Source organism: Ursus arctos, unplaced genomic scaffold, assembly GCF_023065955.2.
Source record: "Ursus arctos isolate Adak ecotype North America unplaced genomic scaffold, UrsArc2.0 scaffold_28, whole genome shotgun sequence".
NCBI lineage: Eukaryota > Metazoa > Chordata > Mammalia > Carnivora > Ursidae > Ursus > Ursus arctos.
The window spans coordinates 33,666,443-33,693,989 of NW_026622963.1; the positions used below are offsets into that span (position 1 = coordinate 33,666,443).

The 27,547-nt window shown below is 52.9% G+C and overlaps 4 protein-coding genes across 6 annotated transcripts in view; 3 read left to right on the forward strand and 1 right to left on the reverse strand.

Annotated features, from left to right (window-relative positions):
* The window catches only part of SEMA4B (semaphorin 4B), a 55,916-nt gene extending 54,015 nt beyond the window's left edge, over positions 1 to 1,901 (forward strand). For both annotated transcript variants that reach the window (XM_026510482.4, XM_026510481.4), the window contains exon 16: positions 218 to 1,901. In XM_026510482.4, coding sequence (XP_026366267.2) covers positions 218 to 960 — 743 coding nt within the window. In that variant the 3' untranslated portion in view covers positions 961 to 1,901. The remainder of the gene's footprint in view (positions 1 to 217) is intronic.
* Positions 1,858 to 6,117, reverse strand: CIB1 (calcium and integrin binding 1). The gene is made up of 7 exons (XM_026510483.4): positions 5,891 to 6,117; positions 5,729 to 5,763; positions 4,544 to 4,652; positions 3,312 to 3,462; positions 3,049 to 3,167; positions 2,888 to 2,976; positions 1,858 to 2,656 (listed from the first exon to the last, which is right to left on the reverse strand). The coding sequence occupies exons 1-7, from the start codon at positions 5,939 to 5,941 to the stop codon at positions 2,635 to 2,637; spliced, it is 576 nt and encodes a 191-aa protein (XP_026366268.1). The 5' UTR covers positions 5,942 to 6,117; the 3' UTR covers positions 1,858 to 2,634.
* Positions 6,118 to 6,824: 707 nt separating this feature from the next.
* Positions 6,825 to 27,429, forward strand: TTLL13 (tubulin tyrosine ligase like 13). Of its 2 annotated transcripts, XM_057303708.1 has the most exons (16): positions 6,825 to 6,913; positions 14,872 to 15,025; positions 16,177 to 16,447; positions 16,778 to 16,818; positions 17,556 to 17,674; positions 19,874 to 20,004; positions 20,245 to 20,401; positions 20,784 to 20,927; positions 21,288 to 21,373; positions 21,653 to 21,884; positions 22,370 to 22,554; positions 24,284 to 24,469; positions 24,752 to 24,932; positions 25,235 to 25,414; positions 25,998 to 26,316; positions 26,658 to 27,429. In XM_057303708.1, the coding sequence occupies exons 3-16, from the start codon at positions 16,188 to 16,190 to the stop codon at positions 26,912 to 26,914; spliced, it is 2,478 nt and encodes an 825-aa protein (XP_057159691.1). In that variant the 5' UTR covers positions 6,825 to 6,913; positions 14,872 to 15,025; positions 16,177 to 16,187; the 3' UTR covers positions 26,915 to 27,429. The 2 variants fall into 2 exon arrangements, with proteins under 2 accessions (XP_057159691.1, XP_048076670.1); XM_048220713.2 differs by lacking the exons at positions 6,825 to 6,913; positions 14,872 to 15,025 and having other exon boundaries at positions 15,452 to 16,447.
* GDPGP1 (GDP-D-glucose phosphorylase 1) lies at positions 6,833 to 13,120 on the forward strand. The gene is made up of 2 exons (XM_026510487.4): positions 6,833 to 6,913; positions 11,770 to 13,120. Exon 2 carries the CDS (start codon positions 11,779 to 11,781, stop codon positions 12,934 to 12,936), a length of 1,158 nt encoding a protein of 385 aa, XP_026366272.1. The 5' UTR covers positions 6,833 to 6,913; positions 11,770 to 11,778; the 3' UTR covers positions 12,937 to 13,120.
* Positions 27,430 to 27,547: the final 118 nt, after the last annotated feature.

Consider the following 27,547-nt stretch of genomic DNA (forward strand, 5'->3'; position numbering starts at 1 on the left):
CGCCCTGTGAAGGGGTGGAGCTGAGGTGGGGGCCAGGTCTGCTGAGAAGGCCCTGCAGGGGTAGGTGTAAATGCCTGTCCTCATGTCCTCGTCCCAGACTTAGAGTCCCCAGTGGCACATCATGGCACAAGGAGTACAGTCCCGAGAGAGGTGGGGCGAGCCTGGGGCTACTGGGGATGCTGGTCCCCCCCTTACCCGGTGCCTCTTCTGTCCGTAGGCGAGAAGCGGTGTGAGCAAGTCTACTTCCAGCCCAACACGGTGAACACCTTGGCCTGCCCTCTGCTCTCCAACCTGGCCACCCGGCTCTGGCTGCACAATGATCTCCCCGTCAATGCCTCAGCCTCCTGCCGTGTGTTGCCCACTGGGGACCTGCTGCTGGTGGGCAGCCAGCAGGAACTGGGGGTGTTCCAGTGCTGGTCACTGGAGGAGGGCTTCCGGCAGCTGGTCGCCTGTTACGACCCGAAGGTGGTAGAGGATGTGGTACCAGACCGAGCAGACCGGAGCGGCAGCGTGCCGGTCATTATCAGCACGTCTCGGGTGAGCGCACCGGCCGGCAGCAAGGCCAGCTGGGGTGTAGACAAGTCCTACTGGACCGAGTTCCTGGTGATGTGCGTGCTGTTCGTGTTCGCCGTGGTGCTTCTCATCTTATTCTTCCTCTACCGGCACCGGGCTGGCATGAAAGTCTTCCTGAAGCAGGGGGAGTGTGCCAGTGTGCACCCCAAGACCCGCCCTGTGGCGCTGCCCCCTGAGACCCGGCCGCTGAATGGCGTAGGCCCCCCTAGCACCCCACTCGACCACCGAGGCTACCAGGCCCTGTCAGATAGCTCCCCGGCGCCCCGCGTCTTCACCGAGTCAGAGAAGAGGCCGCTCAGCATCCAGGACAGCTTTGTGGAGGTGTCCCCGGTGTGCCCCCGGCCCCGGGTCCGCCTGGGCTCTGAGATCCGGGACTCCGTGGTGTGAACGCACCGGTAGAGGAATCCACCCTGGCTTCAGAGGCCGTGAGTGCTCAGAGGGGGCCGGCCGGACCTCTGCGTCTCATGGAACACCACTGTGGCACCCAGCCCTCGGGGATGGGGCCCGCTGGCCTGCTGCTCTGCCGCTGAGTAGCGAGGCCCCCTCCAACCGACAGCCGTGGCCCGGGAGGGCCCAGCTGCAGGTGGGGGTCTGCCTGGCTGGGCAGAACAGTGCTCCCTGTGTGAAACTGAGCCCTTTGTTTAAAAAACAATTGAAAATGTGAAGCGAGAAGAATGAGACATCACAGTACTCCATGCGCACCAACAGACCCGCGGCGTGGCAGGCTCGCCGAGTGGTGGTTTGAGACAGAGCTGGCGGTCCCCACCAGCTGGCCTTTTCTACCTTCTGCCTTATCCCACTACCACCGGCTGCCCCTTGGCCCCGCAGAAGCAGAAGCCGGCTCGGGCTCCGTGGGTCCTCCCTTGCCAGCTGGCCAGCTTGTTACAACCATCATCCCGTCACCTCAGGGACCGGAGAGCCACACTGCCACCACTGCCCTCACAAGGCGTTGGGCTCACACTCACCTGCCGGACCTTTCCAGCCTGTCACACTAAGCCACGTGTGACAGGGGCAGCGTGAGACCAGGAGACCATTTTAGACGATGGACGCCTTTCTCTCCAAGTCAGGGAAGAGACTGTTGCCTTCCTTCCTCTATCCCAGCCTGCGAACCTGTGTGTCCCTTTTCCCCATGTCCACCCTGGACTCCTCCCCGGAGCCCAACCCCCAGTTCAGCCCCTCCACCTTGCCTGCTCCCTCTTTAAGGGAGACTGACACTGCCCGGCACAGGAGCCCTGTGTTCATGTCAATTTTGTTATTATTTTTTTTTAATAAGAGGCACTTTACTTTTTTTTTTTTTTTTTTTTAATAAAATCTAAATAGAAACTGAATCATGGCCCTTCCTCTCAAAGGACTGTTACTTTTTGAGGTTGGTCCAGTTCTCTGAGTTTTGGGGAGTTCTGAGCTTCCACTTTGCAGGGGGTAGTGGGCCAGACCCACGCTGGCCTGGCCGACTCCCATCTCCCAGTGGAGTGTGGTCCTTAAGGTGGGGAGTTTAATGCACTGATGGGAGGGGCAAGGAATTCATTCATTTTCCCTGAACCCCTTTACCTGCACCTCCCCCAGTTCAGATCAGGGTGGGAGCACAGGGGATCAGGGGTTTTATCATTTTTCTTTTTAAATTTAAAAATTTCACATTACCTTCTGTAAATACCACCACCATCAGGATATAGAGGAGTTCGTCTGTCACACTACCCCCTCATGAGGGGTGGGCCAGGTGGGCTACAGTCTGACTTCCTGCTGGCCTTTTAGATCTGTTCTTCCCGGTATGACTGAAAGCTCCTAAAGTCCAGTCCTTCCTCATACCAGTGTTTCTAGTACCACGCAAAGGGTCAAACGTCTAAACCTTTATTATAGATTAGTAGAACACAAACAGAGCGATGACAAAGGAGAGAGGCCCTGGCATGGAGGGCCTTCCCCTGCCTGGAGCAGGACCGCACGGTGCCAGCTCTGGGCTAGGCCAGCTTGGCCGGCCCTGGCAACACAGGCGTGACCTCGGCCACAGCTCAGCAGAGGAAAGGCTCTCTGACGGGGTGCTTGCTGGGACACACGCTGTGGCTCCTGTCACAGGACAATCTTAAAGGAGCTGAAGAGAGAAGAGTGGGTCGGGTTTTCTGCCGGAAGAGGAGGGGAGGGGCTAACCCCAAACTTGCCCACATCTTCCCTAAGACCCTTTGGAAGAGCTGCCCTGAGACCCTGAGAGGCACTGGGGCTTTCGCAGCCTGGCTGTCGCCTCCCATCCTGACATCCCAGACTCAGGTGCAGCAGATGGGGACCCAGAGGGAACCAGAACGCAGGGGAACCGCTACCATCATACCTGGCAAAGTCCGGTGAACGGGAGATGACGTGCTGGAACTCTGACAGGTTGATGGTGCCGTCCCTATCAATGTCGGACTCTTCCAGGATCTGGGGAAGGGAGGGTTTCAGGCCAAGTCCCAGCCCTTCCCTCCCGCTCCCTGGCCCGGCCTGACTACTCACGTTGTCAATGAGCTGTTTCATCTCCGAAGCACTAAGCCGTGTGTCCTCGCCCTGTCCTGTGAGGCAGTTCACAAGTTGACTCAGGTCTTCACGGTTCAAGGTTCCATCATCATCAAAGTCTAGAGACAGACACAGGAAGCCAGAAAGGATGTGGTCATGGTGAGCGCCAAGGCTCCACGGAAGGCCGGGCTCCTGAGCAGCACACCACCACCAAGACCGTGTGGGAACAGGCCGTGTCCCACCGGGCTGCTCCTGGCTCTCACCGAAGATGCGGAAGGCATAGTGGGACTTGATGTCTGGAGTTGCTGTGTCACTGAACACACTGAGGAGGTCTAGGAAGTCCTCAAAACTCAGGCTGTCCCTGGCGGGGGATGTGGAGAAGACCCTGCCGATTCGCTCCTTGAAGGGGTTGGCCTAGGCAAGAGAGCCTCGTGTGAACGCTGCAGATGCAGCCCAGGTCACACACTCCTCCAATCCCACCAGGAACCGGAGGGAGCAGGTCACAGTAACCCCCCCCCCCCCCATGAGCTCAGGCTCACAGTAGAGAAGGATCGGTCTGTTAGGGCCAGCATGAGGGCTGGAGGACCAACTGGCTTGGGGAAGGAACAGGGATGGCATCCTGTGAGTCAGTTTGACCCAAAGGCAGATCTAGGGGCAGAGAAGGAAGATGAAAGCATCCTAAACAAAGAGAACAAGATGGGCTGGTTACTTTAAAACACATGTACTTGAACCCTCACTGTGTTATATACAAGGACCAGGCCAGACCCTTTGCATAAAAATTTTCACAGCAGGGGTGCTCTGGGTGGCTCAGTCACTTGTCGGACTCTTGATTTCCACTCAGGTCATGGTCTCAGGGTTGTGATCTCAGGGTTGTGAGATTGAGGCCCTCGTCAGGCTCTGCATGGGGTCGGCTTGTCCCTCTCTCTGCCCCTCCCCCCACTCTCAAATAAAATCTTTAAAAATTTTTTTTCACAGCAACCCTATGGGGAGGCAATCAGCCTCTGGAATAGGGTTTCTCAAACTTTAATAAGGTAGCTCAACTCCTTTTATTTATTCATTACTCTTTTTAAAAATTTATTTCTTTAAGATTTTATTTACTTATTTGATGGGAGAGAGAGAGAGAGAGGGAGCATAAGCAGGGGGAGTAGCAGGCAGAGGGAGAGGGAGAAGCAGGCTCCCTGATGAGCAAGGAGCCCCATTTGGGGCTCGATCCCAAGACCCCGGGATCATGACCCAAGCCAAAGGCAGACGCTTAACGAACTGAGCCACCCAGGCGCCCCTCAACTCCTTTTAAAGGACAAAACTTCTTTGACTCTCCAAGAATATGTCCAAGAATCCCAGTTTGCAAAACACCACTTTAGTTAATTCCACTGGGTGATTTTGGGAAAGCCCTTGTCCCCAGGAAATTAGGGCTAAATGGAGAGAAGACCAGAATGGGGACCACTGACCACATGATCTCAAGACGAACGGCAGAGGGAGGGTGGGGGACTGGCACCTTGAGCTCTGGAAGGCTGAGGATCTGCTCCAAGGACACTCGTATCTGCAGTGACTGCTCCACACTCCGGTGCTCTGGGGGAAGCAGCTCACAGAACCGCCTGTGGGCTCTGGCAGAAGAAGAGGAACCTGTTGGCAAACCTTCCTGTGTGTATTACATCCCCAGGCCTTGCCTTGTTACCCACTATAAACCAGGTGAGGAGCTAAGGCACATACATAGAACGTCTCAGTCAGCAGGTATAAGCCAAAGGGAGACAACATATGTAGTCCCATTTGTAGAATCCCGTGTCACAGGACTACAGGCTGAGAGTGCATTCCTGTATTTACTGAGGGCCAATTGGGTGCCAGGCACTGTACTGGGCATTGGTTCTAGAAGGAGCCAGAAGTTGGCCCTGAGGAACAGGGAGAAAAGAGTAAAATTGAAATCTCTCTCCCATTTCACTCCAGGAATCTCCAGCTTCTCAAAGCCTCCCTCTTTTTAGCAACTACCCTAAACGATCTCTTCCTCAGCCCTCACCTCCTCCCCAGTGGGATTATTTTTGCCAAAGGAAGCCAACGAGTCTCCTCACTCAAGTGCCTTGACCAGAAAAAGCTGGCGCGCGCCTAGGAAGGGGGTTCCAGCCCGAGTTCAAATCCCCTTACTTGGAGTGTAGTGTTAGGCAAGTTACCAAACTTCTCTGAAACCTGTTTCATTGTCCGGTACCTCCCTCCTGAGGATTAAATTAGGTAGTGTAGACACTTCGCACAGTTCCTAGCGCACAGAGTGCTCAGTAAGCGTTAACGGCTACTGTGTTAATTCAGATCAAGTTACCAGGAGCCAGGCTCCCGGTAGGCGAAGTCCGCGGAGAGCCCCAGCAGCCCCTGCCCGGCTGGGTCAGGAAGTTCGGTTACGCAGACGCCAGCGGAGCGGAGGCCCCGGAGCGCCCAGCCCGGCCCGAGGCTGCGAGGTGTCCCCCGCCCGCGATGCGCAGCCGGGGCCCCGGAGCCGGCAGGGAGGGCGGGGCGGGCGGAGGACACGGCCCGGGGCTCGGGGCCCGGGCGCCAGCTCTAGCTCCAGCTCGGCCGCGGACCGCAGGCGGGCCCCCGTCCCTCCCTCTGGGGGGCCCTCAGTTTGCCCGTCTGTGGACAGAGCGCCCCGAAGCCGCCTCTAGAGGATTCGGGAGCTGAGGTTCGACACGGCACTTACAGGAGGATCTCCTGCTTGGTCAGGAACGTCAAGTCCTGGAAGGCAAAACGGGAGGGGTTCAAGAGACTCCCGGAGGCCTCGCCCGCTCTGCCGCCCGCCCCGGGACCCCGCTCCCCAGCGCAGGCCCGCGCGCAAACTCCACGGGACCGGCGTCCCGCGCACCTGGTACTCGGCCAACAGCTCCTTGGACAGGCGACTGCCCGAGCCCCCCATCGTCGCACCGCGCGCACAGCTCCGCCAACTTGTCTCGGGGCGCCGGGGCAAGTTTTTCACTTCCGCCCTCGGGCCGCGTCAACGCCCCGTCCCCACGGCAACCGCTCCTGGGGCCACCGCCTCCGGGCCCGCCCCCTCCTTAAAGTGCCCAGGCGCTCCCTGCCCGGTTCCGCCGGCCGGCTCCCCGCTCCGGGCTGCCCGCGGCGAGCTGGAGGCGGGGCCCGGAGCGGGGCCGGACGCTCCGGGGCGGAGCCCAGGCCGCACGGCCCCGCCTCCCCCGCCGCGTGCGGGCGGGCGCACTGCGCATGCGTTCGAAACGCCACAGCCTCGCCATGGCCCGGCTGGGAGCTTGCGGCAAGTGTCGTGTTGCGTCCTTCTCTACTGCTGTCGGTGGTGGCGGCGGTCTTGGGCGCAGTCGGGGCCCAAGGGAAGTACCTGGAACCTGGAAATCCGGGAAAGCTCGAGACTCGCAACGTGGCCGAAGGCGGCCAGCCGCTCATCCGCGCGGCGAGGACTTTTTCATCCAGACGTTGCCATTGCGCCCTTGCCGCACGTGCCTGCCACCCCCAGAAATGACTGAGGCTGTGCGCTGAGGGTCTGCAGACTGCAGGAGCCGTGCATAGTGATCTTCGCTTTTCACAAGAGCCCTGCAAGGTAGGTTCCCGTTTTACAAATGTGGAAAACAGGTCCGGGGAAAGGGTACAAGTGACTTGTCTAGGCTCGGGCACTTAGAAAGAGGTCACCCTAGTCTAAGACTCTTCTCACGGCTCCCCATGGCTGTAGACCTCACTTAGCCGACCCCGCGCCAAGAGACTGCAGGGACTGAGGCTGACCTGTTTGCTCTTGTCCTCTCAACCCTCTAGGACAATGCTTGGCCCGGAGTAGGCTCTCAACAAACTGGATGCATGCACGCGTGAACGAACTTCCACTATTCCAGGAGGTGAGGATTCCAAGCTGAGAGAGGAGGTGGAGGTGAGATTAATTCTTTTGTTTTCAGCTTTATCGATGTATAATTGACAACATTGTAGGGCTAAGTTCTTGATTCTCCTGATTCATTCTACTTGCTGATCTTTGGAAAGTCTAGATATGATCATGGTGATTTAAATTTAAAACTAATAAATGGTTAAAAACCGAAATACCAGCCCTTTGAAATCTGACTTCAGCCTCCCTCTGCCCTCTTCTCTTGGCTTTCTGGGTTCCCACCACAATGGGCTCTCAGTTCCTTTTCCATGTTAGCCTCGGGGAAGCCTTTCCTGGTTCCCTAGACTCGATGAGGAATCTTATACTTCTAGAATAGCCGGTGCTCCTCCTTGACAGCCCTGCCTCATGTTGGCAACTTAGGTTTACTTGGGTATTGATTGGGTTAATGTCTGCCCCCCCCCCACTAGACTGTAAGCTCCATGAAGAGCTACGAGAATCATGATCTGCAGGATCTGATAGGTGGCAGTCATTGAGTAACTGCTGAGTGACCGTAGCTTCCCCAGCACTCAATAAGGTGTTCATCTGAGTGGCTTTAGGAACACTCACTATCTCAACGGGGAGTCCCACCATTGTGGAAATATTCCATTCCAAGAAGTGGAGACTGCAAAGCAGTGGGAACAGCCAAATCGGTCAGTGAGTGCAGTCCCGTTCCAACCTGATCATCTTGACTGACAGCAGGCTCTTTCTGTACAAGAATTCCGTTAGTAAAAGGGTAGGCGAAGAACAGGAAGCCATCACAGTGTCTTCTGTACTAGACTGAGGGAAGGGAGCCCTGGCCAGCCAAGGCCCGTCCCTGGACTTTGTGGTGAGACTGTATCTCTTCGAAGTGAAGATGTGGAAATTGGCCCTGTGCCATGGCGACCAGCTGTGACATAGATCTCTCAGCCACCACACTTGGTGCCGAACCCTTCGTTGAACAACCTTCTGATTATAATTTGGCATGCTTCTCATTATAAGTTATTGAATAACTTACAGTGAGTCTGCTTAGCATACTGTCCTGCCTGTGCCTGACCAACTCATGAAACAGTGTAAAACTTTTAAAAACAGCTTCTAGTGTTTCTTGTTGTGAAATATTTTATTGGATCTCTTCAAGTTTTGTTCGTAACTACCAACACTTGGATTTGAGCTCTACTTTTTATTTTGTTTTGTTTTCCAAGACATCTTTTCCCTGTTTATATTATTTCCTTCTTCCTGTTTTCCATGGGACATGAGATAGGAGAGCCACACCAGGTTTCCCTGAGGGGGTGACATTTGATCTGAGACCTGAAGGGGCCAGCCCTGTGAAGAAAATCTGGGAGAAGGGTACATTGTAGGCAGGAAGCACAGAAAACACCAAGGCCCTGAGCTGGAACAAGTTCAGTAAGGAGCAGAGTAGGCGAGAAGAGTGGAATGAGAGGAGGTGAGCGAGGGAGGCACAGCTAAGCCTGTGGACTTCACTCCAGGGGCTCAAGGTCACAGCCCTAGTGACTAGTAGAGCAGGAATTCAAACACCTGGTCAGCCTGTAAGGCTTAATCTCTCACCTTTGTCCCAGGATGATACCCAGCTCACAGGCTTGTTGTGAAGGTAGGTCACCTAAGAGAACCTAGAAATCCCCCAGCCCATGCCTGGCACAAGACAGACATGCGACCAGTGCTCCCTTGCTCCTGGTTTTCGTGGAAAGGTTTGATCCTGTCACATGGTCACTGCTGATTGATCCTTGGTCATCTCGGTCTTGGGTCCTTGCTCCTATAGCCCCTAGCTTAAAATGTTATTCCGTATTTGTATCCAGTCGACCCCTTACCTTGGCCTCCAGGTTTGACTGTCAGCGGTCTACACACTTCTCGGATGTTCAGGCTGCATCTCAAACTCAGTAATCAGAACTGAACTCTCGATCCCCCCTTCTGATCAACTGTTCCTACCGCCACCCCCCCTCCGTTCCTCCAGCCCTGTAAAGGCTGCTCCAGTGTACCTCGTTCCTGAAGCTCAGGCCCTCCCAGGTCTTCCCGGTGCCTCAGTCCCCCTAGCCCGCTTGTCAGCAGGCCCTGTTGGTTTGGCCTTCCAAACAGGACCCTCGTCCCCTGCTCTCTATCGCCATTCCCACCTGTGCCATCCCATCACCCTCTCCACTCACCTGGCCATCGGAGTTGCCTCCCAAATGGTCTCCTTCCCCTTTGCTCCCCTGCATCCGCCTCCCACACAGCAGTCTGACAAAAGTTTATAGAGTATCACGTGGTGCTTCTGCTTGGAACCTCCCAGTGATTCCTTATTGCATTTAGAACAAAACCCAGGCGCCTGACCATGATGCCTAAGGGCCTGCAGCTAATCTGGCCCCTGCTTTCCTCTCCAGCCTCATTTGCCCCCTCCCCTTGTTGGCTGTGCTCTAGTTAGCACTGGCCTCCTTTCCATCCTCGGCACAGGCCTAACACCTGCCTGACTCCGGACCTTGGGCTTGCAGCTTCCTTTCCTAGAGCACCTTTTCCTTGGCTCTTTGCAGGTTTCTGCTCATTTTGCGTGTTCTTGCATGCACCTCGGAGGGTGTACCCCCCCTGTTCTTGAAGTACAGTGCCCCGATCCCACCTTTTATCCGTTCTCCGTTATCGGATCACAGGTTTGTTTTCCACAGAATGCCAATACCATGAACAGTTACCATGTTCATTTTGTTCCTTGTCTGACTGGACCACAGGATGTAAGTTCCATGACAAAAGGGGCCCTTTTCACCTTATTTGCTACTGTGCCCTCATTGCCTGATACATAGCGGTTACTTTTTTTGGGGGGGGGGGGTAAAGAGTTAATTAATTAATTTTTAAAAGATTTTATTTATTTATTTGAGAGCGTGAGAGAGAAAATGCACGAGAGGGGGAAGGGTCAGAGGGAGAAGTAGACTCCCCGCTGTGCAGGGAGCCTGATGCGGGACTCGATCCCGGAAAGGCAGACGCCTCACCAACTGAGCCACTCAGGTGCCCCAAGATTTATTTATTTTAAAGAGAGAGAAAGAGCGAGTGGGGAGGGGCAGAGGAAGAGAGAATCTCAAGCTGACTCCCCAGTGGGTACGGAGCACAACACAGGCTCAGTCGATCTCAAGACGCTGAGATCATGACCTGAGCGGAAACCAAGAATCGGATGCTCAACTGACTGAGCCCCCCAGGCGCCTCTAAGTGTACAGTTCTGTAGTGAGAAGTACATTCACATTATTATGTAACCAATCTCTATAACTTTCTCATGTTATAAAATTGAGACTCTGTACCCATTAAACTCAACTTTTGATATGTCATTTTGTGTGTTTTTTAATGTTTCCTTTCTGTTTTAATCATGTCAAGTTTTTGGACCAGCAGAGCTGAGGGAACTCTGATGAGGGGAGCCTCCTTGCGAAGTCCTGTCTGAGCCAACAGGCCCTTGACCCTGACACCTCCCGGTCCACAGGGCTCCAGGAGCCTGGTGGGAGATGAAGATAGCCACTGATTTCCCCCATGAAGGACTGGCCCTGGCATTTACGCACACGTTGGGTCATCCTCACCCAAATGGCTCTATGCCTGGCCATTTGGAATCCCTACTGAAGAGTGGAAGAGCTGTTCCCATAGAAGGAGTAGTGAGTTTTGAAACCCTGGCCATTCTTTTTTTTTTTTTAAATTCAGTTAATTAACATATAGTGTCTTATTTATTTCAGGGTACAGGTCTGTGATTCATTAGTCTTATATAACACCCAGTGCTCATTACAACACATACCATCCCCAGTTACCCCATCCTCCACCCCCTCCCCTCCAGCAACCCTTAGTTTCCTATGATTAGGAATCTCTTACGGTTTGTCTCCCTCTCTGGTTTCATCTTGTTTCATTTTTTCCTCTCTTCCCCTATGATCCTCTGCCTTGTTTCTTAAATTCCACGTATCAGTAAGATCATAAACCCTGGCCATTCTTATGCAGTGGAACACTGCTACAGTTTTCTGGAGGGCAGTTTGATAGAGTGTGTCAAAAGCCTGAGCCAGTGGTTGACTGGGATTTTATTTTAAAGGAAAATAAAAACATCTGGAAACAGAATCACAGGATGTTTGTTGCACCAAACAGATAGGAAAGTGGCAACGACCTATATGTTATTTATTTTATTTATTTATTTAGAGCATGAGTGGGGGAAGAAGCAGAGGGAGAGAGAGAGAGAGAAAGAATCCCGAGCTGACTCCACGCTGAGCACAGAACCCAACGTGGGGCTCGATTCCATAACCCCAAGATCATGACCCAAGCTGAAATCAAGAGTTGGATGCTCAACTGACTGAGCCACCCGGGCGCCCCAGAGCGTGTGACTCTTGATCTCAGGGCCGTGAGTTCCAGCCCCACACTGGGTGTAGAAATTACATAATTAAAAGAAAAAAAGGCTGGGGCACCTGGGTGGCTCAGTCAGTTAAGCGTCTGCCTTCAGCTCAGGTCATGATCTCAGGGTCCTGGGATCGAGCCCCACGTCAGGCTCTCTGCTCAGCGGGGAGCCTGTTTCTCCCTCTCCCTCTCCTTCTGTGCTCTTCCTCTCTCTCTCTCAAATAAATAAAATCTTAAAAAAAAAAAAAAAAGGCTGAATGTAAATGGTGATTTTGTTCTCCCCAGGCATTGGAATAAGGGTTGTATTTTATCTTTATTTTTTTCTTCCATTTACTCAATATATATAACCTTTAAAAAGAAGAAGTATATTTTTTAATTCAGCAAAAATGAATGCTAATCTACAGGTGATGGACTTGTGATTTCCATGTTTTCAAAGTATTTTCCCAAAGGCATAGATTATTTTTGTAATCAGAACACAAAGTAAAATTTATTTGAAAATCAAAATAAAATCTCTGGAAATGGAACGGCATCATGTATTTTTCACCTCTTAACGATTGTTTCAGGTCAGCCCCATGGCTGCTCCACAGGATTCAAATGAGACTTCCTATTTGCTCCCTCCAAACAGTAAGGACTGGGAAGAGCAAGGCGTTCCTGACTTTGTCTATGGGCAGAAGGAACTTGTGCTGGAAGGGATTCAGTGGCCTAGGACCGCACCCAGCCTCCGGGACAGGACACCGCGGTCTCGCTTCGACTCTGCTCTCTGCTCCGCCTGGAGGCAGCGGATGGAACTAGGGCTCTTCCGCTACCGCCTGGGGGAGCTGCAGACCCAAACCCTCCCTGGCGCTGTGGGTTTTGTGGCTCAGCTGAACGTGGAGCGAGGTGTGCAGAGGCGGCGCCCCCAGAACATCCGGAGTGTGAAGCAGGCATTTGACCCTGAACAGTTTAACTTCAACAAGATCCGGCCAGGAGAAGTGCTCTTCCGTTTGCTCCGGGAGCCCGATCTCCCAGGTGCTCTCCAGCAAGAGGACATCCTCGTGATGATCAATGTCAGCCCCTTGGAGTGGGGCCACGTGCTGCTGGTGCCCGAGCCAACCCGCCGGCTCCCCCAGCGCCTGCTGCCAGGCGCACTGCGGGCCGGCGTCGAGGCTGTGCTGCTGAGCTCACACCCGGGCTTCCGCGTCGGCTTCAATAGCTTGGGCGGCTTGGCCTCGGTGAACCACCTGCACCTGCACGGGTATTACCTGGCTCACAGACTGCCTGTGGAGGGGGCGCCGAGCGAGCCCCTGGACCCCAGGGGCCATTTGCATCTGCTCCAGGCCCCCCCAGCTCCCGGCTTCCTCTTCTACACAAGCGGGCCAGGGCCTGACTTGGAGGCCTTGATAGGCAGGGTATGTCGGGCCACTGACTACCTGACTGACCATGACATTGCCCATAATTTGTTTGTGACCCGCGGGGCCCCACCTGGAAAGACATCACCTTCCTCTGCTCTCACAGGCATCCGAGTAATTCTGTGGGCCCGGAAGTCCAGCTTTGGGGTAAAGGAAGGCGACGCATTCAATGTCGCCCTCTGTGAGCTGGCCGGGCACCTCCCTGTCAAAACGTCCCAGGATTTTGACAGTCTGACAGAGGCGGCTGCTCTGGCCCTCATTCAAGATTGTCTGCTGCCCCCGGCCCAGGCAGAAAAAGTACAGGCAGCACTGGTGGCCTTGATAGCCCAGGACAAGCAGTAATTCTTCTAGAAGTATTTATTTTCTATCTGGTCTAGTCCCTTTCCAGAAAGCTGTCCACAGTGGTCATTTGGGCTTCCATGACTGCTGCCTTACCCATCTCAGCCCAAGGGGAGGGATAAAGAACTGCTAAGTGGTCTCTGTAAAGAGAAGAAGGCTTAGAATAAATTGAATGAGTGAGCCGTCATGAATGTATCTGCTTCTCATCTTTCTTCATGGACAAGCCTCGGGTATCAAACCTGTTACTAAGAAGGGAGAAGGCGGGCGCCTGGGTGGCTCAGTCAGTTACGCATCTGCCTTCAGCTCAAGTCATGATCTCCCAAGTCCTGGGATCGAGCCCCATGTTGGGCTCCCTGCTCAGCGGGGATTCTGCTTCTCCCTCACGCTCTGCCTAGCGCTCTGCCTGTTTGTGCTCTCTCTGTGTCAAATAAATAAATAATCTTCAAAAAAAAATCTTTACAAAGAAAAAGCAGAGGGACACCGGGGTGGCTCAGTCATTAAGCGTCTGCCATCAGCTCAGGTCATAATCCTAGCAGCCTGGGATCAAGCCCCGGCTTCTCCTTCTCCAGCTACCTCCTGCCAGGATTCCCTCTCTCTCAACTAAATAAATAATAAAAAACCTTTAAAAAAAAAAAGTTTAACATTTACATTTAAATATATATTTGACATTTAAATTCCTATAAAAAATTTTGGGTCGACTTCCTCTTTTTGGCACATTGCAGTAATTTTAGCTTATGCTTCTTTCTGTGAACCTTTGCATATACGTGCTCCAATAACATCGCTTTGTTTTGCTCACTCAGTCTGAAGGAAGTACAGATGACCATTACAGCAAAGTGGACTTTGTGTCCCAGGTGATGAGCCCAAAGGCAGGGCTTTCCCCCAGGACTGCTGTTCAGAGGAAAGCCTTCTCTGACCAAACTAAACTTTTCCATAAGAAAGGGGAGAGGGGGTCAAGTAGGTTTTCTTTATGGTGGTACTTCTCAGCTGTTTAGATAGTTCGTGAATTGTCAAGAAGGGGATTTAGAAGCTTTTTCTCAGCTTAATCGTGGAACACTTAGAGGACCCTCCGTCCTCAGTTTCAAGCACCACAGAAAGGCAGGATCCAGCCCAGCGCCTCTCCACCTCTGCTTGGCCTATGTAACCAAGGGGTTTTGGATTTGATCTAATGGGAAACCTTGAAGAGTTTTACGTTGGGGAGTATCAAATTGGCATTAGAAAGAATATCTAAGGGGCACCTGGGTGGCTCAGTCGGTTAAGCATCTGCCATCAGCTCAGGTCATGATCCCAGGGTCCTGGGATCGAGCCCCATGTCAAGCCCCAGGTCCGGCTCTCTGCAGGGGAGCCTGGGGCTCTGCCTGCTTATTCTCTCTCTCCCTCTCTGTCAAGTAAATGAAAAGTCTTTAAAAAAGAAAGAATACTTAAGGTGTAATGGATGGGTGGAATGGAGGAGGGAAGAACAATCAGAGTGCAATTAAGAGGTTGCTTCATGGGGCGCCTGGGTGGCACAGCGGTTAAGCGTCTGCCTTCGGCTCAGGGCGTGACCCCGGAGTTCTGGGATCGAGCCCCACATCAGGCTCCTCCGCTATGAGCCTGCTTCTTCCTCTCCCGCTCTTCCTGCTTGTGTTCCCTCTCTCGCTGGCTGTCTCTATCTCTGTCAAATAAATAAATAAAATCTTTAAAAAAAAAAAAAAAAGAGGTTGCTTCATGGTGGCAATTCAGGCAAGAACTGGTGATGGTTCAGGTCCCAGAATAGTGCCCGGAACCTAAATATTTGTGGGAAGAATGAGAAAAATGATAGTCCTGGAAGGCAAGGGACTCCAAAGCATTTCAAGAAGGGAGTAACAAAATATATGCTGAAGAAACAGCAAGAAATGTATGAGTCAGGCAATGTCCACGTCTTTTTAAAGGAGGGAGATTTAAAGTGTCCTCTACATTTAGGCACACGGGATAGTCTTAAAATGACAAGTTGGACTGAGTTCGGTGGAGGTAGCGACCAGAAGTCCAAGTGCATGGACGTCAGGAGCAGCAGTGAAGGCGACGGTGAAGGAGCGCTATGATGAGGCCGTCCGGTCACCCGTCTCCGCGCAGCAGGGTGAGTGAGTGCTGTTCACCGCTGTGCCTCCCGAGCGCGGGGGCTGTTCCGCTCAGGTTACTAAAAAACTGAAAGGCAAGCAGGTGTATGTCCCGAACGCAGACTTGGCCAAATTCTGGGCTCGGCCCGCGGGTTGGAGACAGGCTGGGGTGAGATGTGTGTGAAGCGGCGCGAATGCGGAAGGACTGTAAGTCCCAGCTGATGCACCCCGAGAGCTGCCGCAGCGAGGCGGCCCAGATGGCACACCACCACCACCGCCAGGGCAGGCGGAGCCTGCGCGCAAGATGGCCTCGGCCCACGCCCAAGTGGGTGTGGTTCCGGGAAGGCCACGCCCCCAGAACGCTTCTCCAATGGGGGCCGCCCTCGTGTCCATGGCGACGGCGGCGGCGGCGGCTGCTGGCCTGCTCAAGGAGGCGCCGCCGCCGCCGGGATCTCCGAGCTAGGAGCGAACCCCGGAAGGGGGGGGAGCGGGCTCCCCCTCGCGATCGGCGGGAACAGCCAGTCCTGTGGAACAAGGAAGTGGTCCCGGAGGCCCAGCGACGCCCGGGAAGGAGCAGGAGCCGGGCGAAGGGCGGACATGAGCGACCAGCTGAGTCCAGCCTCGGACCGCTAGGGGCGGACCCAGCAGCCCCTCCCCTTTCCTCGAAATCTCGGGTGGGCAGTGTCAGCCAGCGGCTCCCCGTCCGGCAGCAGAGCCCAAGGGGTCTTAGCCACCAAGTGCCAGTGTGTACACATGGAGAACCTGAGTCATGGGACAAGGAAAGGAGCGCTGGCTTTCAGCTCTATTTTAAAATCGAAGGACCCCCAGAGCCCAGCCATTCCCCATTCCCATTCAGGAATAAAAACGCCATGGTCATGGCCCCTGCCGGCTCTGTCCAGCTTCTACGCGCACCCCAGCGTGTTGTATGGAGGGGCGATCTTGGATGATCAGGGCTTGTCGGGGAATCCAACGTTTCACAGGCATTCCCTAGCCCCTATTACCTACTTGGAAACGATCCCATTCTGCAGTGGGATTGTTCTGTTCTGAAGGGGCAGCAAAGTTCCATTATAACACCATGAAGGAGGTCCTTTGCGTAGACGCCTCCAGGCCTTCCTGGGCCTGAAGGAAGGAAGCTCTGATACGTATTTCACTCTCACCCCTCTCCCCTCAGAACCTAAGAGGATGGAGCCAAATACCTGTAAGACCAGCGAATCGGAGGAAGACTACGTTGAGGAAGAGGAATCCGAGGAGGAATGTGTTCAAGGGGAAACTACCATCCCTTCTGACTCTCCTCAGCAGGAACTCTCAAAGGCTGACTCTAAGGAATTTGGGGATGGAGTTCCCTTATCTATTGTAGCCAAGAAAATTCCAAAGAAAATCATAGCCCCAACTGACTCAGATGACTTAGAAGTTGGGAGGAGAAAGAGAAGGCGGAAACGCAGGTAACAGACAGGTGCCTGGGCCCCCTCACCTGCCTGGCTCCAGAAGAGAGTCACCCCTTGGCCTCCCTTCAGCAGTTGGGGGTCTTCCCTTTAATCTGCAAGAGAGGACAGGGAATGTAGGAACATCGTTAACCTTTTGGTACTACAAAAACACAAAATTCAGAGCCATTTGAGTTGGCTTGGTTTGCATTTTCACCACATGTCTGTCATCCTGGTCTTTAAGTGGCTTTTAGAGAAAATGAATTGCATTATAGATATGTTGGGTGCCTCGCAGCCCAGGGTCTGTCCTTTTTCCCACTCTGCCTGATTTCTACCATTCCTCCATTCCAGACCCCTGGCCATCAACCTGACCAACTGCAAGTATGAGAGCGGTAAGCACCCAGCTCGCTCACACACCACTCTGCCTAAGAGGGCACCTGCAGCTTTTGCGCTGGGTATGGTCCCGCAGTCAGGCTCCCACCCCTGCATCTTGTCGGGCTGGCCTATAACCTGTATTGAGCCACTAGCAGCTGGGATATTAGTTCCACTTAGTCTTAGTGGTAGGGTGGGAACCCCCCAGTTAGCTGACAGACTGACCTTAGCTAGCAAAAAAAAAAGTGACTGAAGGTCACCATTGCCCCGCCCTTCCCAGATTTTATCAGAATTGAGATGAGAACAGGTCAATATGGTTTGTTTTTTTCCCAAAGAAGCCCTTGAGGGATCTTCAGGAATTAAAAGAAAAAAAAAATCACCCGCTAGGGCAGCTATTTTTTCGTCTCCTTCTGTGCCCACTGCCACGTGCCAGGGGCCACCCAGTGTGGGAGGTGCCAGTGTGACCTCTCCAGAGGGTCGGCTTTGCAGGTCTGAAATCATCCCAATTGAGAGAGAGAGGACTGACAGGAGCAGAGAGCCAGGCTCTAGTTTTCTCTGTCACAGATTTTGGAAGGGCCCTGACGGCCTCATGAACTTGGAATTGTCACATGGTAATTAAACTGTAGCATTGAGGTAAGAATCACCTCTGTCTTCATCCCACTCTCTGCTCGAGTCTGTTCCTCACCTGACCCAGCTACAGTCACGAGGCTTGCTGCCAGTGTCCCGGCTGGCACCACTGACCTCCCTCTCTCCGCAGTGCGTCGGGCAGCCCAAATGTGTGGCCTGAAGGAGGTGGGGGAGGACGAAGAGTGGACTGTGTACTGGACAGACTGCTCTGTCTCACTGGAACGAGTCATGGACATGAAGAGGTTTCAGGTACAAGCTCCGGACCCAATAGCTTAAAGGGGCCATGGCCCCTAGATGTGTCCTCCCGCCCTCCTGCTCGGGCACCTGCAGCTGCCACCCTCTGTGGCTGTCCCCCTGGCAGAGCAGGAAAGGCCATGGCCAGGGCTTCTGCTCCACTGGAAAAATTCTCCTCTTGGGTTTCTGGAACTTATATTATAGGAAGGAAGTATCTGCTGGGCCCCATTTGCCTGGAGGCATCTGTGCCCAGCTGGCCCCCTTCAGGGCAGGTGAGCCCAGCTGAGGGCAAGGCTGGAAGGCAGCTTCAGTGCAAACAGCGGGGCCAGCAGAGCGATCCAGCTTCTAAGCAGCTTAGCCTAGCATGAGAGTCAGTGTGGGGTCCTGCAGGCCAGCAAGAAAGTCAGGAAGGATGGGCCCACAAAAAGAATATAACTTCTTCATGGTATTTTGGTTATCCTCTAATTGGGTCTTTTTTTTTTTTTTTTTTTTAAGATTTTATTTTTAGGGGCGCCTGGGTGGCTCAGTCTGTTAAGCGTCTGCCTTCAGCTCAGGTCATGATCCCGGGTTCCTGGGATCAAGTCCCGAGTCATCGAGTCATCCGGCTTCCTGCTCAGTGGGGAGCCTGTTTCTCCCTCCTCCTCTGCCAGCTGCTCCCCTGCTTGTGCTCTCTCTCTGTCAAATAAATAAAATCTTAAAAAAAAAAAAAAGAAATACATGAGAAAATTTCCAGTACAGTAGAATTTGTAATTGTTCCATTCAAAAATTATAATCTATTTTTAAAAAAAGATTTCCTTTTTAAGTTAATCCCCGTATTCAACATGGGGCTTGAACTCAGCACCCCAAGATCAAGAGTCACACACTCCACTGACTGAGCCAGACCTCTAAGTGGGTCTCTGTGGTGGTTAGCAATACAAGAATGTAAAAAGGTCTGCAGGCTTAGTTTGAGGGGAAGCCAGGAAGGGAGTCAAGGAGATCGTAACTTGTGCTACAACAAGTCACGGGAGAAGAGCCCGAGAGAGACACAGAGTGAGCTCGAAGTGCTCGAGAAGCCCTAACGAAGGGATATGCAGGGAGCGGATGGAAGATGCGTAAGACAATAATTAACACCGTTCCTTGAGGGTGTACTGAATGTCAGGCACTTATCAAGTGCTTTTACACTCTTACACTTTAAAACTCATTACATTCTCAAAACAACCCTGAGTGGCAGATACCTGTTGGTTAAGAGGACACCAGGGCTCAGAAACACTAAGTTCCTGCAGCTAGCGAGTGATAAAGCCAGTGAGACAGCCCAGAAGCAGCGGGAGTTGCTGCCTCCCCGCACTGCGGTTCCAGCAGGCGCCCTGGCAACGTCCTATCCTGGGGGTGGCGTGGCGCTGTGTTCCTGGGACGGCTGCTCAATTTCCTTTGCTCTTTTGGAAAATGGTTTCTCATTTGCTTGTGCTCCCATGCACCAATTATTCTTATAGGACTCGTCCCCGGTGGTCTGGGGGATGTTATAAGGTGGGTGGGAGGCCCAAAGTCCTGGTGAATCCATCTTGCTGTCCCTCATTTCCTGACCTCAGTGTGGATGTGTGTTTTGGGAGAGGCCAAGGAGGAGGTTCTCACTTGCCTTAGGGAAACTTCCTTTTCTCCCTTAGGGTATTGGGTACAGGGTTTACCCCCACAGTAACTTTTTTTTTTTTTAAGATTTTATTTATTTGAGAGACAGAGCACAAGCAGGGGGGAGGAGCAGAGGGAGAGGAGCAGAGGGAGAGCGAGAAGCACACTCCCTGCTGAGTGGGGAGCCCGACTCGACTCGGGGCTCGATCCCAGGATCCTGATATCATGACCTGAGCCGAACACAGACGCTTAACCAACTGAGCCACCCAGGCACCACCCTCCCCCACCTTTTTTTTAGAGAGAGAGAGAGAGAGAGAATGCATGCATGTCCTTGTGTGGGGGGTGAGGAGCAGAGGGAGAGGGAGAGAGAGAGAATCCCAAGGTGGGCTCCAAGCTCAGCACAAAGCGCGATGAGGGGCTCGATCTCAGGACCCTGAGATCGTGACCTGAGCCAAAATGAAGAGTCAGATGCCCAGCCCACTGAGCCACCCAGGCGCCCCATCCACTCTGACTCCTACCTTGACCTTCCCAGTCCTCCTGGTATGCCCAAGGCCCCAGGGACTGCCACTTACTCTGCTGGTGGGGGTAGATAACCAGCTGGTTCCGTTTCAGAAAATCAACCACTTCCCGGGCATGACGGAAATCTGCCGCAAAGACCTGCTGGCTCGGAACCTCAACCGCATGCAGAAACTCTATCCCGCCGAGTACAACATCTTCCCCCGCACCTGGTGCCTCCCTGCAGAGTGAGTGAGCCCCCGCTCCCCAGGCTCATATTCTCGGGGAGGAAAGCTTTCACCATCTCAGTTCCCTCCAGACTCTGGCCTTGTGACCTAGAAAGTCTCAAGGGATGAGAGTTTCAGCTGCTCTAAGAAAAGAAGGTCTGAGACTGAGGCTCCAGGAAGAGCGTGGACAGGACAACTCCACAGGGCCTGGCCCAGCTGTGACGCACGGAACCCTTCTGACCAGCCTCTCTCTGCACGTAGCTTTGGGGACTTCCAGTCCTATGGTCGTCAGCGAAAAACCCGCACTTACATCTGCAAGCCGGACAGTGGCTGCCAGGGACGGGGCATCTTCATCACCCGAAATCCCCGGGAGATCAAGCCAGGAGAGCATATGATCTGCCAGCAATACATCTCCAAGGTGAAGGGTGCCTTGGGACCACCGGGGCCCTCCCCGAGCACCAGAGCACCTCGTCTCTCCCAGTGCCAGAGAGGAAGCCGGCCTCCCCTTCGGCTCCTGCCCTTCCTGCTGTTTCCCCTTATCTTGGAGGCAGTCCAGAGCCATGGTTCAGAGCCAGCCTGTCTGGGTCTGAATCTGAGTTTTCCCAATTCTTAGAGGTGATCTTGGGCAATTTCTTACTCTTTCTGTGCCTTAGTTTCTTCATTTGTTGAATGGGAATAATAGCAGTAACTAAGCTTCATATGGTTATTATGAAAATTAAATGAGTTATTATGATTAGAAACACTTAGAACAATGCATGGGATAGAATGAGCACTTCAAAGGTATTCTTCCCTGCTTTTAGCCCTTCCTCATTGACGGCTTCAAGTTTGATATGCGAATCTATGTCCTGATCACGTCCTGTGACCCTCTTCGGATCTTCATGTACGAGGAGGGCCTGGCTCGCTTTGCCACTATGCCCTACGTGGAGCCCAGCCACACCAACCTGGTAAGGGGGCCAACCGGCAGTCCTGGGGGGCAGGGCGGTGCCCTCTTCTCATGAGCACTGAGGTTCTATGGAGAAACCAGGGAGAGAGGCTTATTATTGTCACCCATGAGCCAGGAATGAACCAGTGAGCACCCTGGCGCCTGGCAGGGAGGAGAGCATTTGGTGGGTGGTGACTGCTGCAAGGTCCTCCCTGGAGGAGCCTGGCATACCCCCTTCCCCAGGAGCTTATGGGACAGTTCTGAGGTGAAGAGGGGCAGGAGATGAGCCATCTTGGGGAGGGATGGGTAATAAAAAGGCAATGAAGGGCTGGAGAGGGGTGCTGCAGGGAAAGTCTGAATCACAGGGGCACTCTCTTCCCAGGATGACGTCTGCATGCACCTGACCAACTATGCTATCAACAAACACAATGAGAATTTTGTCCGAGATGATGCTGTGGGCAGTAAGAGGTACTCCCTGCCCCGACTGCTCCTCAGCCCTATAGTCTCAGCAGCCCATGAAACTGAGCTGGCTCTTGGGAAGCCAATTGCTCAGGAAAACCACCTTTACAGACCCCTGTCCTGTGCTTGACCTCTAAGTGCAGCCCCGCCCCCCACCCTGATAACTAAGCCCCACTCCAAGCTCCCACATAGCTTCACGGAAGTACGGTTAGTGGTAGGGAACCTCCTGCCCGCGGCCCAGACCCACTGGTGTAGAATGGGTCCTCCTCTGAGCACTGGGCCTCGCAGGAAGCTGTCGACACTCAACTCCTGGCTGCGAGAACACGGCTACGACCCCCGAGAGCTGTGGGGGGACATCGAGGACATCATCATCAAAACCATCATCTCAGCCCATTCTGTTCTTCGCCACAACTACCGAACCTGTTTTCCCCAATATCTGAGTGGAGGTACATGTGCCTGTTTTGAGATCCTTGGTTTTGACATCTTGCTGGACCACAAGCTGAAGCCCTGGCTGCTGGAGGTGAGGAATGTCTTTTGGGCTTTGCAAAACCAAGGTCCAGAGGCTGCCCTGAACAGGACGCCTGGGACAGGAGTGCACTCAACTGGTGGAACAGAGAATGGGGGACAGTGGCGGCACTGGGGTGGGGACGAACCGGCAGAAGGCGTAAGATCTCTCCACTTTTGACCTGCTGAGTCAAATCTTAGTGGTCTCTGGCTCCCACCAGAGGAATCCAGGATTTGGATCTCAAGAGTTCCTCATGTAATCTTTGTCTTTAGGGACACTGTGTCTATAGAATCAGGCTGTCTGGTTCGCTTTCACCAGCCCATGTATTGAAGGAATCTCTGTGGCAGAGTCCTGTGGCCTTGGAGGTCAGAAACATCCCGCCTCCTTGGCTGAGGCCTCTGCAGGAGGATATCTTGACTAGACCCTCCAGTCAGGCCCGCAAGGGACCACACCTGCTTGGGTGGTCTGGGAACGGGGTGGATAATGACTCCTCCTGGCAGGTAAACCACTCTCCAAGTTTCACCACCGACTCCCGCCTTGATCGAGAAGTGAAGGATGCACTTCTCTGTGATGCCATGACCCTTGTCAACCTCCGCGGTTGTGACAAAAGGAAGGTGATGGAGGAGGACAAGCGACGAGTCAAGGAGCGGCTTTTCCAGTGCCACCAGCAGCCACGGGAAGCCAGGTGCTGCAGGTGTCTGAGCTGTCTGGTTAGCACGGGCCTGGGCGTGAGAGTGCTGCTGTAGGTGGCGAGGGTGGTCCGGGGCTGATTAGTATGAAGAACAGCTTTTCTTCTGCACAGATAATATATTACATATCAGAGACAGTATGTTCAAAATTCCAAAGATACTGCGAATAATTTCTTAAGTCTTCTCCAGCGACTGTCTCCCTCCCCCCCACCGGAGAAGCCAATCTATGTTCCTAGGGCCACGTGTATACTCACACAAACATTTAATGCATACATACGTACATATATGTATATTTATACAGATTGTTCTCCCTTTACCCAGACAATAGTGTAAATTTCACATGCTCCATACCATGCTTAGCGGTATCGTTTGGAGCTATTTCACATTAGCACATAAGGAGTTTTATGTGGTTTGATGAGCTCTTTGCTCTTGTGTTTTTTTTTTTTTTTTAACAAAGCTCCTCTAGAAAGTTTATAATACTGAAACAGAAAACAGTTTAGTTATTCAATAATAAGGATTGTTTAAATCAGTCTTTTTCACCCACTGGTGCTTTCATTATAAGATGGGTTACAAACATGGTGATTTGTTGCTGATACTAAATTATAATATTAATAATACATGTGAATGAGTTGGAATAGATTTAGAATTACTCCCATAACAACAGTGCTCTTCCCCACCTGCATTGCAATATACAGGGCCAGTGTGTATTTGATTTGTCATGATATCCTGAGAGCCTGGCACACGGTAGGCACTCAAATGTGTGAGTAGAGGGGACGTATAACTGTAAATACCCATGGTCGGACTTCACACGTGACTGTATGAGTCATGTCCTTCAGCGGGGAAAAGGGCTGAAAACTCCTGGACTTTTTTTTTTTTTTTTTTAAGATTTTATTTACTTATTTGACAGAGAGAGACAGCGAGAGAGGGAACACAAGCAGGGGGAGTGGGAGAGGGAGAAGCAGGCTTCCCGCTGAGCAGGGAGCCCGATGCGATGCGGGGCTCAATCCCAGAACGCTGGGATGAACTGTGCCGAAGGCAGACGCTTAACCACTTATTAAACAAACATACTGGGGCACCTCGCTGACTCAGTGGGTGGAGTGTGTGACTTTTGTTCTTGGGGTTGTGACTTCGAGCCTCAGGTTGGGTGTAGAGATTACTTAAAAATAAAATCTTTAAAAAAATAAAAAATAAATAAACAAAAGTACAATCATAGAATCACTTGAATACCAGGAAGCCATTTTAAAATGCTGTTGTATGACCCCATTTTTGTCTGAAACAAGGAAGGAAGGAAGGAATAAAGAAAGCAAGGTAGTTAGTAGCAAAGCTAGGATGCAGACTCGGTCCGGCCCGAGTCCCTGCTCATAACCAATATGCTAACTGCACAGTAAGATTATCGAGGTTTAATCCTTTTGTGCTTCTGCATTTTCTGTAATTCACATATATTACTCTATAATCCGAAACCTAAAAGACTGTGATAACTTGGGAGTGCTAGATTACAAGGGGACCCCTTTGCACTTAGGATGAAAACCAGATTTCTGGAAGTCAAGCCTCTATTTCCACAGCTACACATAGGTGGGATTGGCCAGATGGCCTTGGCAGCTTTCCCTACATGGGCATTGGCCAGAAAAGCCCGAAGCTATCGGATCCTCCAAGCCTTGGCCAGCCTTCCTTTCCTCACTGAACATTCTCAGTCCTCCTGACTCACTCTGAGCTTGGTTTCCACAGGCGAGAACAAATTGAGTCGTCCCATGCAGCAATACTGGACCAGGAGCGCTATGAGGATTCCCACCTTGGAGGATACCGGCGGATCTACCCTGGGCCTGACACGGAGAAGTACGCACCTTTCTTTAAGCACAATGGCTCCCTCTTCCAAGAGACTGCTGCTTCCAAGGCCAGAGAGGAGTGTGCCAGGTACTTTGCCTTGCAGTCTCCTCTGTCCACTTGCGGGGGGTGGGGGGGACTGAATTGCTCCCCAGCAGGGTAGAGAGGAAGCCAGACACTTGAGCCAAGAGGTATGGAGTCATATATCCTATGAGACTCTTAGTGATTCCGTTTCCATTTAGTAGGTTTCCCACCCTCCCCTTCATTCTTCTCCCGTCAGTCCCCCCAACAGATCATAATTCCCCACTTTCCCTCACCCTGCTTCTCCCCAACACAATTTCTCCAGTGTCTGAAGCTGCTGTGTCTTGTCAGGCAGCAGCTGGAAGAGATCCGCCTTAAGCAGGAACAGCAGGAGACCTCAGGCAGTAAGAGGCGAAAGGAAAACAGGGACCAGAACCAGGGTGAATCCGCAGGAGAGAAGAGCCGATCCAGGGCCCGGCTCCGGGGACTTTCCACCCACTTGGTTTACAGGAACCGGACCCGGGAGAAAGAGGTGTCGGGGGTTTGGTAGCTCTTGCCTTTCTATGGGAAATGGGTTGGGACTCCTAGAAAAGGGAATCTTTGCTGTCCTCTCCTCCTCTTGTATAAGAGAGAGAGGGGTTCCTAATGAATACACTGGCTCTGACCTGGTGGACCAGGGGGTGAGAGAACGGATAGCAAAGGGAACCTTCCGCTGGGATCAAGGAAGGGACAGGGGAGGAGGGGTAGAGTGGGCAGGAGTCCCGCAGCCATCCCTGTTGATGGTGTGGGACTCACCCCTGGAGATCTTGCATTCATCTCTCATGTGCCTTGTAGCTGCTACCCGTACACCTGGACACCATGCATCCTCAAGAAATTGTGGAAGAGGAGGAGCTGGAGCGAATGAAGGCCCTGCTACAAAGGGAGAATCTCATCCGAAGCCTGGGTATTGTAGAGCAGCTCACGCGCATGCTGCACCCCAGCCACCAGGGCCAGAAAAAACTTCATGAGTATCGGGTGAGGGTCCCTGCGCAGCCTCTCAGAGAACAAGGGAAAAAGGGCTGCAGCAGCACATGGTGGTGGCCACAGCACAGGCGGCTAATGTGATGGTATCTGGCACGGAGCCTGGGAAAGCAGAGTATGCTGGGTATTGGGAAAGGGTCTCTTGGTTCCTTTTGCATTTGTTCCCAAGCTCCCTTGTTTGTAGTAATGACATCTGGCAAAGTGAAGCTCCCAGCCTTCTCCTGAGAGACCTGTTCTCTGTATTTCCAGTCTTGCAATAACCCCAAACTCATGACTGACAAAGAACAAGGCCACCACCCTCGGTGGCTTCTGTGTAATCTCTCCCTAGCACTGCCAGTGCCATGGCTCTATCGGGCGATAAGTAAACAGACTTGGGCCAACAGAAGAGCTGCCGCATTCACTACTCCCTGGGGCTAGGAGCAAGCCTATTGGGTCCTCAGTTTTTGCTGAGCCCCAAAGGAGTGAACGGGTTAAATAGTGGTCACAGCCTAGAAGAGATGTTTCAGTTACCTATTTTTTCACACCGCTCCATCCAGCCTCACAAGAAATGTGGTAAGGGGCTGCTCTTCTCCTCTAGCCTAGATTTCACCAGGACGGGCTGGGCAGTCAAGAACTGCCATCTGTGAGTCTGGTCCCATTGGTCCTCCTGAGAGGGGCCGCCAAAAAGCAGGGACCTCCTCATTTCCTGCATCCAGTTCGGGCCCACGAGTTGATCCCCAGGATCTTAGGGCCACTGCCAACCATGAATGCTGCAATTCCACATCATTCCTGGTGCCACCTACAGCCCAAGAACTTCAACTGGATAGGAGATCCAGCAGCCATCGGCCCCCGTTCACTGTCAATGAAGACATCTGGAAGGCGCTATTTTTCCAGTGCCAGAGTCAGGCTCACTAGCCGTAAGTATGCAAAACTAGCTTTGGTCACTCTGACTTGTGTAAATTCCCACGAGCAAACACTACAGCTGGGATGTTCCCAAAATATAACACAGCACTTCCACCAGTGCAGGAATGGGATAGGTAGTGGACCCCTGTAGAAATGGCAGAAGTACAGTCCCAGCACTCAACAAACGTTAACAGGGAAACAGACAAGTAAACACAATTAAACTACAGTGTGGTAAAGATGCTGGAGGGGAGCATGGGATGCCATTCCTGTGTGTTGGTAATTGGGCAACAGTTGGTAAAGAGGTGAGCGAATCCCCTGTGAATACCAACTCAGGGGACCCATGTTTTCACTGCAGAAGGCCAAGCCAGCAGAAGGCTAGAAGCCATAAACAGAGCCCTGGCAGGATCAGTGCCATCCTCTTTAACCTCAAAGCAGGGCTATCTTCTGCAACCAGAAAAAGTGGCATGTGGCTCACGGACTGATTGCGCTTTGCCCTCCGCGGTAGACTCTGAACACAGAGCACCCAAGACCCGGGATCTCACTCTCTGCCCTGCCTCTGCACCCCTGATGCTGCGAACCACTGCCCTCCTTGACATCAGCCACCACAGGTAAATGCAGGACGGAAGCCCAGCGCTCAACCTCTCCTGGAGAGCCCCCTCAGGTTTCCAAAGGGGCAGAGGGCCTTCAACCGTTGCTAAGTCAAAGACTGCCACCAAGCTTCAGTTGGAAAAGGCCTGGCCAGGAACCCTGTTTGCACAAGGCAAAACACATAGAGGCCAAGAATTCCTCAATACCCTAAGACTATTTGCAGATCCGTAAAGACTAAAAGATGAAGAGGAGCCCAGGTCGGCCATGTCCTCATCCTCGCCCTCCAAACCTTAGCCTGGATTTATTGCTAGGTGATGGGTCTGAACCCCGGGTGCGGGGAGGTCATCCAGGCGACAAGGAGCCCCTTTCCCAGAGGAGCGAGTGTCCACGGCAAGAGGCTGTCGCCACCAGAGGACCGCCGAGGGGAAGCCCTTTCCGCCGCGGTGGCGGAGACAGGCCTGCCTGGGCAACCGTTGGGGCGGAGGGGCGGCTCTTGGCAAATGAATCCGTCTTTTTATTAAAGTTTTTGGCGTTTTGCAGGAGCGTCCTCTACCTCATTCCGGCCCTTGCTTTTCAAGCTCAATACTCTCCACATTCACAGCCAGGAAGCGTAGACCGCGCACGGGTTCAAGCCCAGATACCCTGCCCTCGGCCGGA